General features: G+C 42.2%; 1 protein-coding gene across 2 annotated transcripts; it reads right to left on the bottom strand.

The window, feature by feature from the left end:
* Positions 1-1,047: 1,047 nt before the first annotated feature.
* On the bottom strand, positions 1,048-7,540 carry PATL2 (PAT1 homolog 2). Of its 2 annotated transcripts, XM_038579877.1 has the most exons (10): positions 6,992-7,540; positions 6,619-6,760; positions 5,037-5,157; positions 4,837-4,934; positions 4,564-4,617; positions 4,332-4,465; positions 4,030-4,189; positions 3,395-3,535; positions 2,470-2,567; positions 1,048-1,862 (listed from the first exon to the last, which is right to left on the bottom strand). In XM_038579877.1, the coding sequence occupies exons 2-10, from the start codon at positions 6,706-6,708 to the stop codon at positions 1,709-1,711; spliced, it is 1,050 nt and encodes a 349-aa protein (XP_038435805.1). In that variant the 5' UTR covers positions 6,709-6,760; positions 6,992-7,540; the 3' UTR covers positions 1,048-1,708. The 2 variants fall into 2 exon arrangements, with proteins under 2 accessions (XP_038435805.1, XP_038435806.1); XM_038579878.1 differs by lacking the exon at positions 6,992-7,540 and having other exon boundaries at positions 6,619-6,923.
* Between the last annotated feature and the right edge of the window lie 17,144 nt (positions 7,541-24,684).

The raw sequence follows: 24,684 nt of genomic DNA on the forward strand, positions 1-24,684 counted from the left end.
ACTCTCAAAAGAGATCCTCCCTTAACCTACACCAACTGCTACCTCTGTCACATTTTGCTTCCCCTTTAGAAAATTCTTAGTTGATTCTTTTTAACGCTGCTAACCCATGTTTCCTCCACCCCACCCCCCAACTTAGCCACCACCTTTATCCAACCCAACAGCAATGTCAACTCGTACTTTCAAGACCTATTCCAAATTTTCTTCTCTGCTTTTCCTCATCACTACTCTTCAATTCTTGCCTGAGCTGATGGAATAAACCTCTGAATATTTTTCTCTGCTTTGCTCCCTTGTTCCTCTAACAAGCAGCAGAGGGATCTTCTAAAAATGAAGTCACATTACATCCCAGTTTAAAATTCTGACTTCCCATTAGTTAGAATCCTGATTTTTAAATCATGGCTTATAGATCTATACCTTATCTACCTCTCTCCAATCTCACCCTTCCACCATATCTGTGTGCCTCAGTCATACTTGCCTTCTTTCCATTCCTGAAACACATGAAGTTCATTCTCAGTTGGCAGCTTTGTGTTCACTAGTGCTTCTACATGGAATGCTTTCAGCTTAATCGTAACTGCTATTGACAGACCTTCCTGGATCATTACACTCTAGGCGCACCCCACCCAGTTTTGTTTTCACCAAGGTATTTATACTACTTGATGTTTTGCATCAGTCCCTGTCTAACCAGAATGTAAGCTTCAGAAAAATGGAGTTTTCACTGCTTACTGTTAACCTACCACCTAAAACAGTGCCTGATTCATAAAAGGGACTCTGATTATTGATGAATACAGGACCTTGTTTTTCAACTTAAACCTAACATTTCATAGCCCAAGGGAGATATTTATAGCCAACCTTATTAGCTTAGCTACTCTATTTAAAAAAAAAAAAAAATGGCAACAATGAAGAAATTTCTAAGGTTCTACTTTTGTTAGAACCTAACAAGGCCTTATCCCTTTTATTAAGGACATTCTTGGGGGCATTCATATGTAAGAAAATGGCTTTCATATACCTTCTAACTTAGGACAAAATTTCAACACATCATTATTTCTTTAATATACCTTGTTATGTCATGCCCTTGTAGGCATATCATTCAAGTTTTTAAGGAGAACATAAGAAAAGGTTTGGGGTGGGGTCCTCTGATATAGCAAGGCATAAGAAATGTCCTCAGATTCTCTGGATCCCTGTGGACATAATCCATACAGCTAGCATCTGATGATTAAGCTTTTCCCCATGTACAGATATTCCAGAACAATTGGATCAATAGATCCAAGCAAGCCTACAAAGAGAGCAGATGTTAACTAAACAATTCTATTTTCTAATTTGTGTGATTTGATTCCTATCTGGCTCTTTCCAGCAGCTGGTAAATTCTCAAGACAGAAGTGAACTTCAGGTCACTCATGCTTTTATCTTAGAATTATTGTCCCTCAAATATTTCTTGAATTAACAACTCAGCTTCTCATATTAATTCTTGCCGTTAAAGCAGCTTGGCATGATAAATGAGCAAAGCATCTGGGAATAAATTAAAAGGTGTGCCTGAAGAAACAGGCTTTGGGAACCTAACCTGGGCAAATTGGTTACTTGATAAATGCTAGAGCATCTAGAACTACTTCTAAATAGGAGTTATCCTTCATATTCTTGGCCTCAAAGAAGAGACCTCAGTGACAGAACCTACACTGGGCTTGAACAAGGGCTATGACCTTGTTTCTGCCATCACTTACTCCATCTTAGCCTCTAGCTGCTGTACCAATTGTTTGTCCACGTGGTGACAGAACAGAGGAAGAAGATTACTGGGGAAGGTTAGGGGTTCCGCCAGAGATGCTGTTGGCATTTGGGCTATCTCCCAGGCAATCAGAACCACCATGTCTGTCCTGGAGGGGAGAGAAGATGGAAAAACACCAGAATCTTTGTATTTACAGGAAACAGACTAAAGGCCCAGGTTTCTAATTATTTTCCACCACCACTATCACCCTCTGTGCTTGTGGCAGTTAAGATAATGTTCCCATATTTTGTATGTGCCAGGCAATGCCTAATGCTTTGCATATCCACCTTCTTAAGAACTCTAAGTGGTAACAACAACAACAACAGTAATAACAACAGTAAGTGGTTAGTATCATTATCCCTAAATCCCTAGTTTATAGACAACAGACTTAGAGAAGTGAAGTAACATGTCCAAAACTTGTAATGCTGCTAAGTGACAAAGGCAGAATTCCATCTTAGGTCTGTTTCACTCTAAAGCTTGTCCCCTTAATCACTGTTATATTGCCTTCCATTGGAAACCAATACTTTAGGGCGCTATGAAAAAGGAAGTGGGGAAAAAATGAAAAGGCAAAACAGCTACAACTCTGCCATTTTACCTTTCTCCATCCAACTTCCTCCCCAATACTTGAATATACCACTCAGGTAATACCTTGTCTGGCCTGCCTATACATCTCAGGGGGTACTTAAGTCATATTTACTAGGCCTTTAAGATCTTACCAAGCTGTATGATCACTGTTGGTCTCCTCAAGGGAGGACTCCAGGGATACCAGTTGCTCCCCTTGACTCAGTAGGGCATAGAGCAAAGATATTCCAAACTGCAAGTGATACAAGGTAAAATAAGTTCAACATAGGCCTTCAGTGCTTCCTGGCCCAGCCAATTCCCCAACTAAAGGGGCAGGTTCACTTGTAAAAATGGAATTCAACACTTGTAGAAGTATCAGGTTTTATAATGGCTGGCTAAAGAACTGTCAGACCTTTCGAAGGAAATCACTGCTCTGAATTTCCCAAAAGATCCTTGTGGAGCGTTGATTAAATACACACTTATGGGTTTTACTCTCAGCAGTCAGAGAATATAGATCAAGAATAGACTCAGGAATCTGATGCAGGTAGTTTGTGGACTGCACTGAAAGAAGTATTGCTTTAGGTAAAGATCTTCAGAGAGGAGTTCACAAAATAATTCACTGGGGTTTTAGAAGTTATCAGAACTTTTGCATCTAGAGTCCCTTCATTTAAAATTTTCTATCTTGTACTTATTATGTATTTAGTAAAGTGTTACATGTATAGGACTCCTAGACAAGCACATGGGTAAAATGGTTCAGAACTTTTTACTAAAAGGGATGCATAATAAAAAAAAAATTTTGGTGACTTCTGCTCTAGAGGTTCACATCAGCACCATTATCAGGGAACTTGTTATAAAGGTAAATGCAAGAGGCCATACCCAGGTCTATTAAATGAGACTCTCTGGGGATGAGACCAAGGAACTGGTGCTTGGTAAGCTCTCCAGGTGATCCTAGTGCTCACCAGACATGGAGAAGCAATGCAGAGAAGATGGAGAAGTAAAATTCCTTTGCTTACTCCTTGCCAGTGATACCAACTGAAGGCCATCTGTGGAAAGAGAAAAGCCTCCCCACTATTAGGTTACCTGGTTCTGAAGCACCAGAGTGACTGGCCGCTCTGAGGAGCTGGGTGGAAACCGCATTAGCCCCTGAAGTCCTTGGAGGAGTTCGTGGAAGGTCAAGTGACTGATACATTTGCCCAGAGGTTTGAATAACATTTGTAGAGCCTGCAAGAATGTCAGTAAGTGCCTCTTTCAGACTCCACTACAACTTTGCCTTCTATCCCCTTTTCTATCCTTTTTTTTTCCTTTGATGACCTGTGTTTGACATTTTCCTGGTCAGATTTCTTACTAAGCCAATCACCATTCATGTCTCTCCAACCTTAATACTGGTCCTTCAATATCTACTTATCTATGTCTTCCCTAAGAAAGGTAGATACGGGGCTCAACAAACACTTCTCAGGGAGTCCTTATCTTCTCAAACCTCCACAGCACACTCAGACCTGTGCAACCACATGCCTATGTTTTTTGTTCATTGTACCTAAAGATGATCAGTTCTAATAGTAGTTGGTTCTGTAACTCCCTCACTCAGGGGTTACAGGTTTGGCACCTCTCCCTGCCCAGCACTTTATCTGGCATCTCTGGGGCTGAGGGACAGAAGATAGGAAGGATCCCTAACTCATCCACAAAACTATCCTCTTCTCTACTTAGTGCCACAGTACCTGATCAGCTACATCCCTCCGGACTAGGAAGGGCAAATGGTGGGTGATAGCCAAAAGAAGGCTAACAGCTTGATCCTGGGGCAGGAAAGGGAGCAGCCTTGCCACGAGAGCTTTCCCCTTCCTCACAGAGAGCACCTGCAGGAAACCATCTGCTGCCTCCCTACATGTGAGAAAAGAGAACATTTTCAGGGCTCTGCATAGAGGGCTCTGGCTGCATGCCAGAAAAGAGGGGCAGAAGCAAAGCCAGTGTGTTTGCTTATCTTCCCCTTCCCTGGCTGGAGGTGTGACCCTCCCACACTCACTCCAGATTTTTCTGCTCCTGGGTCTTTAAGGCCTGGAAGAGCTTCTCAACCTGGTTGCTCTGTTGTTCAGAGTAGCAGGGCTGTGGATGCCCATCCTTCTGGCCCTCCTCTATTTCTAGTAACTGAAGAAACATCTGGGAATTCAAAGGTGGGAAAAGAAGGGGTCAGTTTGAGCAATATTCCATTCCCAAGGGGAAATTAGGAACTCATCCTTAAGAAGTTGATAGCTCACCTTCTCAATCCGGGACAACACCTGAAGCCTCTGACTGCTTGCAGCTCCTATCTCCTAGGAGAGAGTCCAAGGCCCTCAGCCACACCTCCATAGCATCAGCCCAGGCCTTAGGCTAGCTAGCAATGGAGCTGGAAAGGCTAACATAAAGCCTGACCACACTTCTTTCTCACTCTAAAGTCACAATCTTATTGATCTCAAGCATGAGAGTGCCCCCCCCATCCTTTCTCCAAAACAGGGGAGATAAAAAGGCTCATGGGAAGCTATCATTTCTACCTGCTCTTGAGATCCGTGGGGTACAGCATCAATAGCTCGGCGAGGACTAAAACACGTCGATACAGCTACTTGGCCCAGGGAGCCCTCGATTCGAACCACTGCACAAAAAAGGAGTCAAGACAAACATATTCCCCTCTCCTTTCCACCCTCTGGTTCATCCAGATGTCCATCCCAACCCAACAGGTCAGTCCTGGTCCTACCTGACTCATAAGCCTCTGCCTTCTGAATGTAAGGCGTTACCAGCTTCAGCGATTCAACCTTGCTCCTTCGCCCAAGTAGCTCTTCATCTTTCTGCTTCTTCTCTAGTTTCTGATAATATTCCTGAGAGTCCATGGGATTAAAAAAAAAAAAAAAAAAAGGTATCCTCATCTCCTGAACTTGGAATTAAGGTTCTCAAGTGCTACCTCTTAATAAACCCTTTCCTATAGCATTTATTCCAGAAGTGACCCTGACCCCTTAGGGTCTCCTGCCAACCATTCTGCATCATCTTGAGTACTGTGGGTCTCATGCCATCTGTCTTGGTGTCTCCATCCTGAGGACTTGAAGAGCTAAAGACCACCACCAGCTCTGATGAAACGGCTGAGAGCAAAGTGGAGAGTCAGGAAGCAAACTCTGGCCAGCGTCTGCAACCTTCTTGCATTTCTTTTTTCCTAAGATACACACTGCATACCTTTCTTCCCCACCTCCCCCTTTTAGTTTTGTAGCCTACCTGTGCCTTCCAAAATCAGAGTTCTGTGATGGCATGAAGACCATCAGCAGCTTGCAGTATAGAGATAGCACTACTGTCAGTTGGCCAGTAGCCAATAGTACTCTAGGCCAGTTTTATGCTTCTGAGGAATGGCTAAGCAGCTCTAATGTCTTCTTAAAGAATTCTGTAAAATCCCAAGCTAAAATAAAGTCACTGACTGTGAGGCAAACTAGCATTTGAATAAAGCTTCTTCTTTATTTAGGAGAAATGCCAAAAAGGCAAGAGTGTAAAAATATTTCACTTTCAGTGATCCAGGCAAAAAGTTTCTACAGCATGGTGGAAAGAAAGGAAGAAATTAGTCTAAATTGGAAGGAGATAAAGGTGGAAACCCCTTTGAGGGCTCACGGAAGTTGAAAAGAAAGTGGTACACAGCTTAAACAATCCAAAAGCCTGTAAGCAAAGCTTGCCTCATAAATAAAAGGGAGATAGGGAGCAGAGGGTAAAGAGTTAAAATGTCTTCCAGCATTTATCCAGTTCAACGAGTTGAATCCCACTATTTATAAAATTCATGTTTTATATCTAAAAAAGGCAGTAAGTAGATTAATGTTTATAACAAGACATTTCTAAGACCCACAGAAGTATATAAAAGTGAGAAGTCCAGGGATGCCTGGGTCCCTCAGGTGGTGATCTCAGAATCCTGGGATCGAGTCCCACATCGGGCTCCCTGCATGGAGCTTGCTTCTCCCTCTGCCTGTGTCTCTACCCCTCTCTCTGTATCTCTCATGAATAAATAAATTAAATCTTTAAAAAAAAAAGTGAAAAGTCCATATTTCAAGGATGAGTAGGGGAAATTCTTGGCAAAGGATGAAGACAAAACCTCAGTGTTTAGGGAACTGTAACTAATCCCATTTGTCTGAAGTGTAGGAAAATAAAGAGGAATGATCTTGGGATGCCAACTTTAGAAATATGGCCCCTGTCATGTAGTGATTGCCTCTCCCATCTGACTGGACATAGCCTCTAAGAGCTGGGAAAATAATCCAAGAAGGCCCATTTGATGCCAAGGTCAGAGGCTGAGAAGAGCACCTAGGACTCACCTGATAGTAATAGTCATCCAGGTGGGGGTTCTCACTCTGCAGCTGAACCATCTGTACTTTTATCACCCAGTCTTTCTCTTTTCGGGTCATGAGGTTAACATAGGGATCTGGCTGCTGAGACCAAGGCTTCTTGGCTGGGGAACTTCAAGCCAGAGGAACATTCCTTTAGACCTACCCACTCCCGCACAGTGAACTTCCCAAGGAGCGGTGAGGAGGGAGTGGAGCTATCTGGGAAGGATGGAACAGAGTACAGAGGTGGGCAACACGGGGAGAATCTTAATGGTGCAGGGCCTCCGGGGAGACACCCAATCACATGGGAATACCCAGCACGAAAATGAGCTGCCCTCAACCCTGCTGCTCATCTAGGCTTTACCTTGGTGTTCGACTACGTTGCTGCAGCTGCAAGATCCGTTGGTGCTGAGGGTGGAGCTGGGTCAGATGACTAGGAAGACTTAGAAAGAAACTTGGGCTGGGTGAGAGAAAGCACTTAGCTCCCTATTATTCCATCCAATTAGCCTCTAGTAAGTTCACTGTACATCTAAGGCAACCCTATCTGTTCACGTGCCTTCCCCCCAAAATCAGCCACATGAAATACCACAACCCCAGCTCAAAGGGCTCACATTTCTTTCCAGGGCTTAAATTCCTGAAATTTGGCTGCAGGAAATCTTGACATAGTAGAAACCCATTTGGCCTGGTCGTTGGGAGTTCTGAGTCCTCATCTCAGTTCTTCCATGCCAGCTAACCACAAGTAAGTTGTTTAGTCCCCCGGGCCTCCACTTCCTCATCTGTGAGGGAGAAGGGTTCTACTTCACACTTCTCTAACTAGGTTTCTGTGGCAGCTGGTAGGTGGCCCCCATCCCTCCTCAACCACTGTGTACTGAAACATCCAGAGAAGAGCTCATCTAGGGGAGACACTTGGGGGCCTGCTCCTTAAGCCAGTACCTGAAACTAGGGTGCCATGAGGTTGGCAGGCTGCAGAAGAGAATTGGGTCTGGTGAGAGAAGTCGAGGTCCGAAGTGCCGTGCTGGAGAGCTGGCAGTGGGAAAAGTAGTCCGGAAGGGAACTGGTGAGAGGTAGTCCAGAGTCTGAGAATGGAATTCAGAGGTCTGGGAAAAGCGCTCACCAACAGGATGCTGCTCTTGTTGCCACATGTGGCTTTCCCACCTTTATATTCTCACCTGCCTTTTCTCCCACAAGAACCTCACCCAACAGAGTTTGTCACCTCCTAGGAAACAGCTCTTCAGTGCCTGACAGTGTGGGGACAGGTGCTTTTCCTGTTTGTTGAGTTAGCACCCATCTCTCCCCTCTCTGTGATAGTCTTTCTTGGGCTCTCGTGCCTTCAGCCACTGGGCGAATGCTTGTCTGCCTCTTTTTGGACTCATCTGAAGCCCCTGTCAGAGCGGCAGTTGTCACCTCATTCTCCCTGCAGGATTTCTTGCAATTCTTCTAGCCTAGGTTGTATTCTTATTACACAGTTAATTTAAGGGCAGGTGCTCTTTCTAGCCATAAGCTCAATGCTGCTCATCTGCTGAAATTTAAGGAGGTGGAAATAGGGCCCTGGCTTTTCCTTTCCATATGGATGGCCAGATGTTCCAGGACCACCTCTGTCATTTACCAAACTTCCCTACATTATGGGTATCTCCCACCTCCCATACCTACACCTCACGTGGGAAGCTTCATTGCCAGAACAAGGTCAAGAGCAGACTAAGGGACACTCCACATGTTCTTTCTCTATACACCATGACTTTCTCACAGGATGGGGATTGAAGTGACTCACCTGCCATAGGAAGTGCAAGGAAGCAAGTGACATCCCCAGCACACCAGAGGTCTTGATTCCAGAGGAGCTGAGAAGGCCTCTCTGGAATAGGAGGGAGAAAACAGGCTTCAGTGAGCCCCTGAGGTATCTTCTATAGGCATCAGCATCCATTGGATATGGAAAACATGAAGGGCAACCACTTCCAATATTCAAGACAGTGGTAGCCTGGCCTTCCCTCATAATCCAAAACAACTGGGTCAGGACTTCTCTGCTTTCTTTGAGGAGAAGCAAGACTGGTATCTCAGGAGTAGGTTGGGGGAGAATCTGAATGATTTCTTTTTTAAGTTTATTTATTAGACAGAGAGACATGGTGGGGGGGGAAGCATAAGCAAGGAGAGCAGTAGGGAGAGGGAAAAACAGGCTCCCTGCTGAGGAGGGAGCCCCACATGGGGCTTGATCCCAGTACTCTGGGATCAAGAACTGAGCCAAAGGCAGATGCTTAACCAAATGAGCCACCCAGGTGCCCCGTGATTTCTATATAGGAATCCTTGCCTCTTTCTACTGGTTGTGGGAACCTAAAGAAATAACCATCAGGAACAAACTGTTGAGACACAGGGGTCCAAGGCCCAAGAGGACTCCCCTCAGTACCAGGAGCTCGACCAGCACGTATAGGCTATGTACGACCCTGCTAAGACCTGGTTTTTAAGGTGAAGAGAGCATCAGAAACTAAATGAGGGATAGGAAGAAAGAGGGAAAGAAGAAAAGAGAGTCTCTCTACTCTCTCTGAAATAGAAGGTGTTAACCCAAACCGATCTTAGGTGTGGAAGTCATGTTGTCCTGGCCAAATGGTTAAGGTGATGCACTAGAAAGGAGTGGGTGGGGAAGAGGAGAAGAATATTTAGCAACAGTCTGTGAGCTCCAGAAAGTTCAGGACAACTGTCCCCCCACTCCCTCCTGCCCTGGTACCTGGGTGTTATGGATAGCACTGAGGACAGCTGGATCTCTGAGATCATGCTCTTCCTCCTCCACCTCTTCTTCTTCCTCCCCCTCTGGGTCTGGGGCTAGATCTGGATCCAGATCCTGATCCCCTTCTTCTTCTTCCTCCAGTTGGGAGGCAGACACCAGATCCTCCTCAGGAGCCAAGGAACTACAAGACTTGCTTGGGTCTTGGTTTAAGTGGGGGCCTGAGGAGGGAGTAGATGGGGACTCAGAGGAGTCTGGTCTAGAAAGGCTACTTCTCAGTAACACGTATGTCCATAAGTCATCTCCAGCACCGCCTTCAAACAATGCGTCCCCCTTGCTACCCCTAACCCCCTCTCCCATCCCCCACCCCCAGTAGAGCAAATGGAACCTGGCAGGTGCCAAACACCTTTGCTTTCCGCATCTCTTTAATTGCCTCAGGTACCACCCCAGGCCTCTCTACCTGGCTCTCTCCCACATAACAGCCCTCTTAGTGCCTCTTTAACCACTCAAGGGCCAGGTGCCAGGACTCACTGCAATTTAAGCCTACTGTGCGCCAGATACTTCACCTGTATATGACCATTTGACTCTGAGTAGCCAGGCAAGGTTGGTAGTGATCATTTCACAATGAAGGGGAGGAAAATAAGGCCCAGAAAAGTGACCTCAGTGTGATGCAGCTAGTAAGTCAGAGTTTGGAAATCATGCCCACTAATTCTGGACACTCAGGCCCACATCTGTCCAGGGAACCATACCAATAGGGCTCTGCACCCTCAGGCTTTTCATCCAGATTCCACAGCCTTATTAGCTTATTAGCAGTACCTTCAAGACCTTCCATCTCTGCAGGCTGGCAGACTTCCACCATGTCTGTTTCCTCTGGTAAGAAAACACCGTCAGCCTCTGGAAGGTAAGCCTGAGACAGAGAAGAAATGCAGAGACATCTTCCTCCTCAGTAAGGATGGCATGGCACCCTAAAACAGCCACCAGTTCCCCTTAGCAAAGTTGTCAGAGGAATATTGGCCCAAGGTCTCAAGGAGCAGGACTGCCCTAAAGTCCCACCCTCTGCCCTCACCAGCCCAGCTGCAGGGATCTGTCTTGCAAAGGGACAGAACTCTTGGAGAAGCACTCCTACAGATACACGTGGCCCCTCACCAACAGCTGCCTTCTTGCGGACACCCACCGCCTGACTGTTGCCGTCCTTTCTGCCGAGTTTAGCCATGGCAACCTAAGTCAGGGCTGGTTTGCTGCCCCTGGCTTTAAGAGCCCCAACCCTACTGCCCCCTTAAAGAGGCAGCATCCCCCAACTGCTGCATCTTGATGGAAATATGAGAATATAATCTAATGATAAAAAAGACTCCTGAAAGGGCCAGAGAAATAAACTGCATTTTTAACCCTCCAAGGTCGGGGGTACAGTTTATGGGGGATTGATATTTGGGAGCATTTTTTTAAATGGCCCCTGTTTTGCACACCCTTCCTAGGAGCTTTATGAAGTTATGTTCCTTTTCCAATCTGTAGGTTTTGCTCCATCACGATTGGGTAAGAAAGCCCTGGGTGGATCTTGAGATTTGTTAGTAACCAAGATCTCAGCACTTGGGCAGTGCACCTGGTGATGCTCGCCCTTCCCTGGGTCGCATGAGTTAGGTCTACCACCCAGCTTTAACTGATGAGGGACCCCTGTGAATTTAGAAGCCAGCCTCTTCAAGGCTGAAACACTTTTTCATGAGTTACACAGACAATCTTATATCTTCTTGACTACTCTAGTGGAAAACTGGTTCAAAAGCTCAGGAGCGAAAAGAAAACAAGACGGCAACAAAAGCAAGAACATGGATACAGCTGGTAGGCAAAAACCTAAGACCCACCTGAGCCTCCACTAACCCTTGAGTGATCTTGGCTTCTGTGCCCACATCCTTTGTTTAAATGAACCCTACATGACTTTGTAGAATTTCTGAATAAAAAGTAAAATGAAGCTAATTTCTGTACATCAAAAAATATTAGTTGGGGCCCTATTGTCATGGTTGTAGGACAGGTGTTCTTGGTGCTTCTAAAGAAAAATTTTGTTTCAAAAGTTTTGGTGTATGTTAGAATGATATGAATGAGGGGAGGGAATTAAATAGCTTAAAGTTTAAGTTACTGAAAAACTTCAAATATCTGAATTGGGTTCAGATCCTTTTTGATAATATCACTCAGCTGTTATTCTCAAGAATTTCCTTATAGCTCAATTTGGTTGTTTTCTTAAGATGTTATTTATTTATCTGAGAGAGTGCGAGAGCACAAGCAGGGGGAGTGACAAAGGAAAAGGGAAAAGCAGATTCCCTGCAGAGCAGGGAGCCTGATGCAGGGCTCAATCCCAGGAACCTGGGATCATGACCTGAGTGGAAGGCAGACGTTTAACTGACTGAGCCACTCAGGCACCCCTTTGGTATTATTAATAAAAGGACCAAATGGTGAATTTCAGTGTTCCAGAAGTGATTTATTAGATTGTTGTAGCAACTAGGTTTTAGGAAGAGCCACTTGCTGCATTCATAGCATAAAAAAATCAGGACATGTTCATTCTTAGAAACAAAATCTCTTTCTTGTTTTTGTTTCTCATTTTCTCTGCCCTTTATCTCTCTCCTACCAATGAACCAAATTCCTCCGTTTCCTCAACTCCTATTGTTTCTTCAACCATTGCTCTCTGGCTTTTGACTTCATCATAATGAGGGCACCAGGGGACAGATGAAGGATTTCACAAGCTCCTCACCTCTTTCTATGGACAGTTGACAGTTTTTCAACCCTATATTAGTACTCTGCAAATACACCATCAAGACAAATCCCCTACCCTCACTTCTACCCAAATGCCACCCCTAAACACTTCTTGGATTAAAAAAAAAAAAATTTGGAACTACCATTACCCATCACCCCTCAGAAACTATTCACAGTTATCAATGATTTCTTAACCATAAGTGTGAAAGATATGTTTCAGTCCTTACCTTAGTTAAGTCTCTATAGCACTTGACACTGTTGCTCACGCCCTCCTCACATCTCTATTCTCCTGCAACTTCCCGATACTTTACTCTTCTGGTTCTTCTTGTACTTCTTGGGTCTTTCTTTGGCCTCTTTCCTGTTCTCCTCATCATCATCCAAATATCTTCTTCTTCACATCTTTTCTCTTTCCTCTCTACATTGAATATTCTTAATTTGACAGTCCCCTGAAATTATGTATGTTTGTGTGATCTTTAACGTACATTTTTCTGGAGAGATGTCCAGAGCTTTCATCATGTTTTCAAAGAGATCAAGAATCTCTCCAAAAATTAAGTCCTCTGCAACTTGGTAACCCTGGGCAATCTCACCCACTCGCATCTTCCTACTCACCACCTGTTGGTGATTTCCAAGTCTTTTCATCAGCTCTGACACTTTCCAGTTAAGCACCTTAGTGGTTTCTATCTCCTGTCTGTTACATAGGCATAAGATCCCTAAAATTTGCCTCTTCAGGCTCCAGGCTTCAAGTTCTCTGCCTTCTAGTTTGGGTTTCAGAACTTGTGAGCTACATTTGGCTATGTGGGGAGAGTGGAGTTCTGGTGGAGCCCTCTCTCATAATCAGTGTGCACCAGGATGACTCTCTCTGGCTTGGGGGCCTCTCTCCATTGGTCTGGGAGTTGTATTCAATTGTTGATCAAAGCAGCTTCTGTCCCAATTTTTTTCTTTTCAATTATATTAAACATGTATCTTTGCAAGTAATGTGTTCTTCCTTGTGTCTCACAGGCAGAATGAATTTGCAGAGGAAATTATATTAATTGGAGGGTGATTTCAGATGCTTCATTAAATTGTTTTATCCTAATTTTATAAATATCCAAATGGGGGCAAAAACTTATCTCGGCTCCACTTCCCTCAGCATTCTCAGACACCCTCCTCCCTTCCAGGCTAGATGAGTGCCCATCTGAGGGGTACTCATTGGTCCTTACATTATTTTCTCATTATACATACCGCTGATCTGTAATTCTGTTTCTGTATTTGTCTCCCCCATTTGAGAACAGAAATATGGCTTCTTCATCTTTGTGCTTCCAGCACTTAACACAGTATCTGTAACAGAGTAGATTCTCAGTAAATGTTAACTGAGCTGAGTTGAAACGAAAAATGGTACTTTCAAAAAAGAGAAAGAAAGAAAGAAAGAAAAATGGTACTTTCCCTTGGAAACTACTTCAAATGGAGTTTCTAGCCTGCCAACTGGGTTTGTCCTACTCCAGCCTACTCTTCACATTGCTCCCAAGAAATGTCATTAAAAGAAAACAAATCATAATACCTGTACCAGAAATCATAAAAGACAACGATTTGACTATAAAAGTAAAAATGTCTATACTGAAGACATACTTATGCCAGCACAAATTCTTACAGAGTAAAGATTTCAATATTTTTTAAAAAATTAAGCCTCAAAAATAATCAAAGAAAGTGTGAATTAAAAAAAAAAAAAAAAGTAAAGTAGAGAAGGTCTTTCATGACCCCATGACCCCAAATCCATAAACCATGAAAGGTGACTGATAAATCTGCCTACATAAAAATGTAAGGCTTCCAAATGGCAAACAAAACAAAACAAAACAAAACAAAACAAAACAAAAATGAAAGAAAAGAAAAGAAAAAAATAACCTTATTTTGATCTGACAATCTTAAATTTACCTTTGGAAACTAAAAGAATTTTTAGGTAAAGATTCTTTTTATCGTTTCTGAAGATTTTGAGGGCTTAGAAAAGGAGATATCTGTGTTAAGTCCAGATTCTTTTAGCAATACTTCCTGCACAACACCTGATAATCAATATTATCCAATCAGCAACCCTGTCAAAATTAACATAACACTGTTGATGGATAATATAAAAATAAGCTCACTAATTTCTCTCACATTTACTTTTAAAATCCTATACTTTGGCTAAGTGCTGAATGTCTGTTAACACAGAACATCTACATCCTTATTGAGACTGAGAAATCTTTGAACATACTATTCATTTCTTCTTCTCCTTCTTCTTCAAAAAAAATTGTCCTAATTTAAATAAGAAAAGTATGACTTTGTCTTAATCCATTTCAGCTGCTATAACAAGATACCACAGAATAGGGGACTTAACCAACAGACAATTCTTTCTCACAGTTCTAGAAGCTGGCAGATTCAGGGTCTGGTGAAAGCTCACTTTCTGGTTCACACATGGCACCTTCTCACTGTGTCCTCACATGGTAAAAGAGAGGGGTAAGGGTCTCCTCAGGGTCTCTTTTATAAATTCACAAATCCTATTCATAAGGACTCCACCTTCATGACCTAAGCACTTCCTAATACCATCACCTTGGGAATGGGGTTTCAACATATGAATGGAGGGGGGGCACAAATATTCAGTCCATAGCCATGACCTTTGGGGAATATAGGCTAAGTATATAAAACTGCTATGTTTTTACTTGTATTTTACATTGCAATGAATATTTGGTTATAAAAGTCTCAAACGTTATTGTTTCTCAAAAGTATGCTTCTATTTACAGTGTATGTTCAGACAAAAGACTTTGTCTTCCAAATCTATATTCAATCCATAATCAGGTAAGTCAGCTTTCTGGGATTAATCTACAATTGCCACGTTTACAGAGAAACTTCTGGGTAAGAGAAACTTTGTTGTTGTTGTTGAGAGAGAAAGGGGGCAGTGGGGAGCAAAAGGAGAAGAGAGAACTTTAAGCAGGCTCCTATGCAGCATGGAGCCCAACGTGGAGCTCTATCTCACACCCCTAAGATCATGACCTGAGTTGGAATCAAGAGTCAGACACTTAACTGGCTGAGCCACCTAAGCACCCCAAGATAAACTTTTTAAAACAGATTGTTTGGTGGTGCATTTAGCCTCAATGTTCACTTATTTAAATCACCTGCAACATTTGAAAATTTTTTTTTCAAACTTAGGAAAATGCAGTTATTAATAGGGCTTCATTGAATTATACATAAATCTGCAAAATATTTATGTTACACAATTAAGTACAATTGGATAAATATGATTAGACAAGTAAAGACTTTCTTTTCACATTTAAGTTACATTTGTTTCACACATAAGACTGCCTGAAAACAAGCTGGAAGAGGCTGTTACTGATCCTGACTCTGACAACTTATTGCATTTTCCAGCCTCTTTTTAAAATGTTAAATAGTTTGAGTTTCAAGTTCCACTTTTTTACTTATCTTCAAATAGATGGTTTAGCATAAAACTTGGATGGGTGACACCATTGATCACTGAATTGTTTGTGGACCAGAAATCAACTTTATCAAAGTTGCTTCCTTGTATATTTCTATCAAGAGCTTCAAATACTCTAAGCAGAATTTGGATATGACTGCATTTGCTTAACCCTGATTTGATGATGATGATGGTTCCCTGATGCTCCAGGTTCTAGACCTTCTGGTTTCAGATCCAACACATCCATGTCTGTAATATATTCCCTCTTATTCTTGCCCCTGTTCTTCCATAATATCCAAGATTAATTCTAAGAAAGTCACCTTTCAGAAATGGTGCTGAATATACAGTCACCAACTTCAGTTTCCATCATGTGTACATCACCTGCTTTTTTTCTATCCCAAAACAGAGGTTTTATTTCCTGTAGAGGCAAGATAAAAATTAATAGCTCATTCTACTTTGTCTGAAACTTGGTAGTTTCTTTCCAGCAAAGCCATCAGGGCATGGCCTGATGGAAGTCGCTGTCCTGGAGGGCTGAGGCTACCTACCAGGAGCTGCCTTGTCACCCCTGCTGTGGGACTGGAAAAGGTAGACTCATTTAAGATGGCTGAGAACCTCCAGACAAGAGTGGCAGTTGTCCTCAGAGCTGGAAGCAGAGTCCAAGAAAGGGAGGGATCTAAGAGTGACCTTAGTCACTTTTCCCCACCTTTTCCCCCTCAGGGCTTTCTTCCTGACAGTTTTTGGAAAAAAAAAAAAAAAAAAAAGTCAAGAGGATAATAAAATTAACCTCTGTGTATCTTTCACCTAGCAGTTGGTAACATTTAGCTAACAAATATTCTTTTTTTCTTTTTTAATATTTTTTTTTATTTATTCATGAGAGACACACAAAGAAAGGCAGAGACATGAGCAGAGGGAGAACCAGGCTCCCTGCAGGGAGCCTGATGTAGCACTGGATCCCAGGGTCCCCGGATCACACCCTGAGCCAAAGGCAGACACTCAACCACCGAGCCACCCAGGTGCCCCACAAATACTCTTTCTTTTCTTTCTTTTTTAGAGAGGCAGAGACACAGGCAGAGGGAGAAGCAGGCTCCATGCACCGGGAGCCCGATGTGGGATTCGATCCCGGGTCTCCAGGATCGCGCCCTGGGCCAAAGGCAGGCGCCAAACCGCTGCGCCACCCGGGGATCCCCCTACAAATACTCTTTAAGCACACTCCTCTGCTACATTAATCAGCATTCAGTGACTAGGGATTTTGGCTGACAGAATCATGAATAGGAAACTCACCAAACAGGAAACATATATAACAAGCAAACATGTAAAAAAACTCTTCAACCTAACTGCCGTTTAAACATCTGAAGTCAAGGGTGCCTGGGTGGCTCAGCAGATTAAGGAACTGACTCCAGTTGCTTTCACCTCAGATCATTATCTCACAGGTCATAAGATGGAGTCCTGCCTTGGGCTCTGCCCTCATAGGGAGTTGGCTTGATGATTCTCTTCCTCTGCCCCTCCCTCCACACGAGCATGATTTTTTTTTAGATTATTTATTTATTTATTCATGAGATACACACACACAGAGAGAGAGAGAGAGAGAGAGAGAGACACAGAGTGAGAAGCAGGCTCCACACGGGGAGCCCCACGTGGGACTCGATCTGGGGTCTCCAGGATCACACCCTGGGCTGAAGGCGGCGCTAAACCGCTGCGCCACCGGGGCTACCCATTTTTTTTTTTTTAACCCAGCAATACATACTTTCTAAAATAAACAAATCTTTAAAAAAAATCTACGAAGTCAGGGTGTCTGTGTGGCTCAGTGGTTGAGCATTTGCCTTTGGCTCATCCAGTCCCGCATCATGCTCCCCACAGAGAGCCTGCTTCTCTCTCTACCTATGTCTCTGCCTCTCTGTGGCTCTCATGAATAAATAAATAAAATCTTAAAAAAAAAAAAATGAAGTCAAACAAGGAGACACAATTTTTCAATGATAATGACCACCTTAGGGAAGGACTTGGGAAGATGAGCACTCTTTCTGTTGGGCAGTGGAATGTAACCTGGTACAAAGCCTATGGAGGACAATTTCAGTGTAGAAGCTGTGGTATAATAGGAAAAAACTAGAAATGTCCTCAATACAGGATTGGGTAAAAAAAAAAAAAAGCATGGTATATGCAAATAAAGAAGTACAGTTGAGGGATCCCTGGGTGGTGCAGTGGTTTGGCGCCTGCCTTTGGCCCAGGGCGCGATCCTGGAGACCCAGGATCGAATCCCACGTCGGGCTCCCGGTGCATGGAGCCTGCTTCTCCCTCTGCCTATGTCTCTGCCTCTCTCTTTCTCTCTGTGTGATACATTCATCAATTCATTAAGCAGTAGTTATCTTTGGGTGGTGGATTAATAGACAATTAAAAAATTTTAAATTATCTATATTGTCTGAATTTTTCATACTGAATATAAATTTTATAATTAGGAAAAACACGAAGCCATGTGGAAAAGCATTTTAAACTATAAACAAAAAATACCTCAAAGACAAGCGAGTTAAAAAAAAGCAAACCCAGCTTTTCTGTGCTTGCATAATCCACATTCTTTCCTTGGTACCAAAGTCCTCTGCACGCTCTTTAACCCCTCTGGGTGGAGTTAATTACTTTCCTGGAATTGTAATTTATTCATATCTATAAACCAGAGTCTCTGAGCTCTTTGAAGAAGGATATTCCCCTAGTGCCAGTCTGGTACCCAGCGCCTAGCAAGGTGCTGGGTAAAGGTTTGTTGAATGATTGAATGATTGTGGTGCACACTGAGATCTGATGGATATATTGGAGCTAGGCTAAGAAGAAAGAAGCCAAAGCTTTGAGAGACCTTTGTCCTGGGGACTAGAGGACTCTTCCTGTTTCTCTCATTCTCTGGCAACAGCAGTACTAAACTGGCAGAAGTAGTTTGACTCATTTGGTGTGTGATGTCTGTGACATAATCCAGAAAAGGTACTCGAGACTAAGCCAGGTTGGTGAGGGCAGTAACCAGAGGGACAAGACCAAAGCTCCTGATCAGCCCAGGTTTCAGCCCAACTCCCACCCCCTAGCTATTGAACTGACAATAGCCTTCCCTCAAAATGTGAATGTACCAAAAATGCACTATATGGCCAGATTCTGGTTAACCAACAGGTAAACTTGACTTTGAAAGGCAAACTTTACTACTGAACTAAGCTCCTGGCAACCAAGGCCCAAATATCCGTGATTCTGAAAAAGGGGCATAAATTGGCTTTCTCTTGTTGCTGTAACAAATTGCCACAAACTTGGTGGCTTAAAACAACACAATTCATCATCTTACAGTTCTATAAATCAGAAATTGAACATAGGTTCCAGGGGGTTAACATTAAGGCAGGGCTGCTTTCCTTTCTAGAGGCTCTAGAGGAGAATCTGTCTTTCCTGATAATTTCCCCCTCTCCAGGGAAGATGCAAAGTCCCTTACACCATTCACATTGACTAAGACGTGAACATCTGGGTGGGTGGGGCTTTATTCTGCCTACCACAAATTATGATATGGTGAAAAGTCTAAAATCGCTAGCAAGGGATCCCTGGGTGGCGCAGTGGTTTAGCGCCTGCCTTTGGCCCAGGGCCTGATCCTGGAGACCTGGGATTGAATCCCACGTCGGGCTTCCGGTGCATGGAGCCTGCTTCTCCCTCTGCCTATGTCTCTGCCTCTCTCTCTCTCTCTCTTTCTCTCTCTGTGACTATCATAAAAATTTTTTAAAAAATTAAAATCGCTAGCAATAAGAAACCAGTTCTGTACATAATGACATAGAAAATAGCTATATTGTTAAATGAAAATAATCAAGTTCAGTTCGTATGTATAGAATGACCCAAATTTTTTTAAGTTTTATTTATTTATGATAGTCACACACCTGCTTCTCCCTCTGCCTCTGTCTCTGCCTCTCTCTGTGTGTCTCTCATGAATAAATAAATAAAATCTTTAAAAAAAATTCTGCAGGTTTTTAAAAAAATATTTCATGTATTTATTTGAGAGAGAGCTCCCATGAGGTGAGGGATAGATAGGGAGTGAGGGAGAGGCAGAGGCAAAGGGAGAAGGAGAAGACTTCCTGCTGAGAAGGAGCCCTGACTCAGAACGCCATCTTAGGACCCTGAGATCATGACCTGAGCTGGAGGCAGATACTTAACTGAACGAGTCAGCCAGGTGCCCCAGCATTCTGTAGTTTTCAAATAGAAACTAAGATGCAGATGGTAGGACCTGTTGAGAAGAGGCTGTATCAATAACTTAGTCACTGGGTGTAATACTCCCAGGGATGGTGCCCAATCCTTGACTCCTGGGGTTGCTCCCACGCTGTTAGGGGCTTTTGGCTTCTGCATTTACTTAACCCTTTTTTCATCTAAGCTGACAGCTGATGTTGCCTCTAATCCCTCTTATAGTGGGTGCTGTGTTCCAAACTGCAATAGTCTTTGTAGTTATAATTTAAAAATTCCTCACTTTCCAAACTATATGCAACATATATCCAGAGCAGGGTAAGCACCACACCTTAATGATGGTGTCTGAGGGGAGGAGAGTGAGATAAGAGATCAGAGAACTTTTAATTTTGCTCTAATCTAATGCCAATGGGCATATGTTCATGTGTTGGGCTTATAATTAAAAATAAAAAGTACTTTAAATATTGTGGTTACTACTGTGAAGAAGATTTGAGAGAAATTGGGATTTTATAGATCTCTACTGCTGGATGTTTTTAATACCAAATGTCTATGGTTTTCCCAGTAAAAACAAATTGGCAATTGAGACACATAAGCCTGAGGCAGATTCTCCATGAATCAGATATCTCAGCTCTACTGAGTCTTCCCATGTACTCTCCCTCAAATAGTGATAATAGAATTTACTTTACATGGATCTTGTGAAGTATTTTTTCTATGTATGGTGTCTGACTTAGTAGCTATCAAAAAAAAAAAAAAAAAGACTCCCACTCTGTGTTCCATTTCCTCTGGGCCTGTTGTCCATTAGTAACATCTCTCAAATCTGAGAAGTCAATCAGCAGTGGGTGCTAACAAATTAATTATTGTGCTGATTTTAACTCAAGATGGGAATCTCCTGGTGGGCAGTCTGTTGTACCCTTCTGCTTTATTGTTACAGTGCTTTCCACAAAGCCTGCACTTAACTGACATTTGCTCAGTTTAATGGAATTTAACACAAAAGATTGAGGACTTCCAGTCCCCAGACAGATGTAACTAGGATGCACTTTTGAGCAGGCAACAACCTTCAAACTCCTTTAATTAAACCATTTAATAATAGTCATCTCTGGGTTGTAGGATTACCAGTTTTAATTTTTTTAAAGATTTTATTTTTTTATTTGAGAGAGAGAGAGTGAGCGTAAGAGCATGAGTGGAGGAGGGGCAGAGGGAGAAGCAGACTCTTAGACTCAGGGCTTGATCCCAAGATGCTGGGATCATGACCCCGAGCAGAAGGCAGATGCTTAACCAACTGAGCCACCCAGGTACCCCTAATTTTCTTCTTTATAGTTTTTAGTATGTTCCAATTTTCTATCATGTGCATATACCTTCTATGCTTTTAACCATTGCCCAGATCTTCAAGCCAACCAACAAATCCTTCCTATGAACCCCTTTCTGAAAGTGATTTTCTAGTGGAAATTATGGGGCTGTTGGATTCAGATGGACTAGTATTTGAATCCCAGCCTAGTATGAAGGTGGGCAAGAATCTTACTTTTCTATCTCCTTATCTGTAAACGAAAGTAACACCTACCTTCTAGATTGTTGTGTGGTTTGGGTTAGCAGCTTCACAAACTTTAATTTGTATATGGATCAATCAGAATGTTATTAAAATGCAGACTGTTTTAATAGGTCTGGGATAGGCCCAAGAGCCTGCATTTCTAAGAAATCCTAGATTTTGCTGATGCCAGTGATGTATAGACCACACTTTGAACTGCAAGGGATTAATGACATAACATTTGAAAAAGCCCTGGCACAAATGTCCTACCTATGCTTGGCATTCTCCTCTAGAGAGGACCTAGCTTTTCTGGCTGTTTGGATGGGCCCATCTCAGAAAACTGCTGATTGAAATCCACTCAGGTGCAAGCCAGCTCATTTGAGATTTAACCTATTCCTATTTTCTTCCCACTTTAGTACCATTCTTTTTCTTTTTGTTCAAGTAGTTCATTATTCTTTTGCCTAACAACAATACAGGTATCTGTGCTTTTTTTTTTTTTTTTCAGCAGCTTTACTCAGGTATAATTGACATACAATAAATTGCACTTAAAATATACAGTTTAGTAAGTTCTAAAATATGTATACATCCATGAAATCATCATCAAACTCAAGATAAACTCCTGTCCATCAACCCTAAAGTTTCTTTATGCTCCTCTCTCCTACTCTGTACTTTCCCAAAACTACTCATCTGCTTTCTGTTACATAGACGAGTCTGTCTTTTCTAGAGTTTTATACAAACAGAATCATACAGAATATACTCTTTTTTGTCTGGCCTCTTTCATTTGGCATAATTATTTTCATCTGTGTTGTTGTGTATGTCAGTACTTCATTCCTTGCTTATTGCTGATAGCATTCCACTCAATAGGTATAACCACAATTTGTTTATTCAGTCATCTGTTGATGGATGTTTGGATTGTTTCTAGCTTTTGGCTATTACAAATAAAGCTGCTATGGATTTTTGTGTACAGATTTTTGTATAAACATATGCTTTTATTTTCCCTTGGGTAAATACTTAGAATATCTGGATCATAAGGCCAATATATGTTTAACTTTTTAAGAAACTGTCAAATTATTTTCCAAAGTGATTTTATCATTTTACATTCCCATTAGGAGGTTATGAGAATTCCAGTTCTTCCACATTCTTGAAAATATTTACTATTTTTTTAAATAATTATTTTATTTATTTGAGAAAGAGAGAGAGAGAGAATCTTCAAACAGACTCCTCAATGAGCATGGAGCCCAACTCAAGACTTGATCTCATGACCCTGAGATCATGACCTGAACTGAAACCAAGAGTCAGGCACTTAACTGACCGAGCCACCCAGGCACCCTGAAATATTTTCTATTTTGAATAAACATTCATTGTAAAAAAAAATTTAGGATGGTCATATAGGAAAAAAAAAAAAGAAAGAAAATCCAGCTGTTTTTCCCACAACTGAGAGATAACATTAAATTGTAGATTTCCACAAGTTTACCCTAATAAACAAACAGTGCTCTCAATTAAAAAAAAAAGTTTTGGGGTGCCTGGGTGGTACAGTCAATTAAGCATCTGACCCTTGGTTTTGGCTCAGGTCACAATCTCAGGGTTGTGAGATGGAGTCCCATATCAGTCTCCACACTCAGCACAGAGTCTGCTTGGGATGCTCTCTCCCTCTCCTTCTGCTACCCCCCTCCCTGGGCTCTCTCTCTCTCAAATAAATAAATAAATAATTTTTTAAAGCTTTATATTCAAAAATATTCTTCATTCTCACTATTCAAAAGCATGTCATAAATGGAAATTTAAGAAAAATATAGGAGTTCCCCAAACACAGAAAACTGAAAAATATACTTTTCACTGCCTTTGCTGTATTTTAAAATTGCTTTTTAAGTTGGTTTTCTAAGTGAATAGATCAGAATCTATCTGTAATGAATGTTAAGTATCGTATTTCTCTGTGATATAGTAAACAGAGAATTTAGAGGTGAAAAATAGCCCTGTGTCTTCCTATACTCCCAGGGCACTAGAAAACAATTAAATATGAACATTTCAGGCCTTAGGAGCCTTAAATGAGTTTAAAAACACAAACAAACAAATGGGAGAAGCAAGAATGTCTTTACTCATAACTTTATGCATAACAATTATATTTCAAGAGAATTATCGATACAGCTGGAAGGAAAACTAGGTAAATAACATCAATAATTATAGTACACTTGTTAAACAGAACACTCTGTGAGGAACTGTGTGAGGCTTTCTGTGCATTATCTCATTTCATTAGGTCTGTGGAGATTATTCTACTTTTTCTAGTTCAGACATAGCTTCCACAATAGGGGTTATTACAAGGTCTAAAAATATGTAAAAGAAATATATAACATATTTGTTGTTTCCTCGGGGAATCACAACCCAACTCCTTTTAACTGAAAACCATGGTGTTTTTCAAGATCTCTGTCCTCTCACTCCCAAGGTTCACTTCCTCTCCTCACTGTTCCATCGACAGACTGGAGAACTCAGCTGCCACGTGATGTCAGCATCTTTTTCATGGTATCTCTAAGGTTTAGGTTCTCTTAAGGGGTCTGACATTATTATGTTCTTACAGTCAGTAGGTTTGACTTCTTTGGCTGAGCCCATGGATGATGCAATCCCAATTCTCACTACAATTTCAAAGCCCTTATCTTCCAAGTGTCTAAAGCATGAATGCAATGTCAGGAGAGTTTGAGTCCTAGTTTCAGTTTTTATTTTCCCTTATCCATAAAAATTAATGGGGTAAATCCAATTTCCTACTGTTTATTCCCATATTTACTGGTTTGTTTATTCATTCAACTACTCATTCATTCATTCATTTCATTTACCAAATACCAATTATGTGCCAAGCCTTCTAGTATGGTAACTGGCAGGGATGATGTACCGAAGGGGTCTGTACACTCTAGGCGGTTATGGCTTTTGCCGTCAGTGGTTGGTTTCCCTACAAATCAACAAAACAAAGAAAATTACCTAACAATGGCAGGAAGATACAGAGAAGAATTGCTTGGCAAGGGGCCTTATTTACAAACAGACTCTTTTGCCTGAAGGAATTCAGTAAGTAAGGAGGTCCTTGTCCACTCTGGACGGTCTCTGAGCTGTCCTCAGAAGGCTTCGGGGTTCCTGGACTACTTTTCTCGCCCAAAGAATCCAGAAACCCTACATTAAATTCCTGGGCCGTAGTTATTAATCAAAGTTCTCTCTCTCTCTCTCTCTCTCTTTTTTAAAGATTTTATTTATTTATCCATGAGAGACAGAGAGACACAGGCAGAGGGAGAAGCAGCTTCCACGCAGGGAGCCCGACGCGGGACTCGATCCCGGATCTCCAGGATCCCACCCCGGGCTGAAGGCGGCGCTAACCCGCTGAGCCACCCGGGCTGCCCTTAATTGAAGTTCTTATTCTGCCCTGCACCATTCATCCTTTGTCCACTCCCTTCATCTTTCTGGGCTTGGGTCTTCTCGAATGGAAAGCACAGGTCCTCAGGTGGGCCCCGTCCGGGACAT

The sequence above is a fragment of the Canis lupus genome, chromosome 30 (genome assembly GCF_011100685.1).
Source record: "Canis lupus familiaris isolate Mischka breed German Shepherd chromosome 30, alternate assembly UU_Cfam_GSD_1.0, whole genome shotgun sequence".
Taxonomy (NCBI): Eukaryota; Metazoa; Chordata; class Mammalia; order Carnivora; family Canidae; genus Canis; species Canis lupus.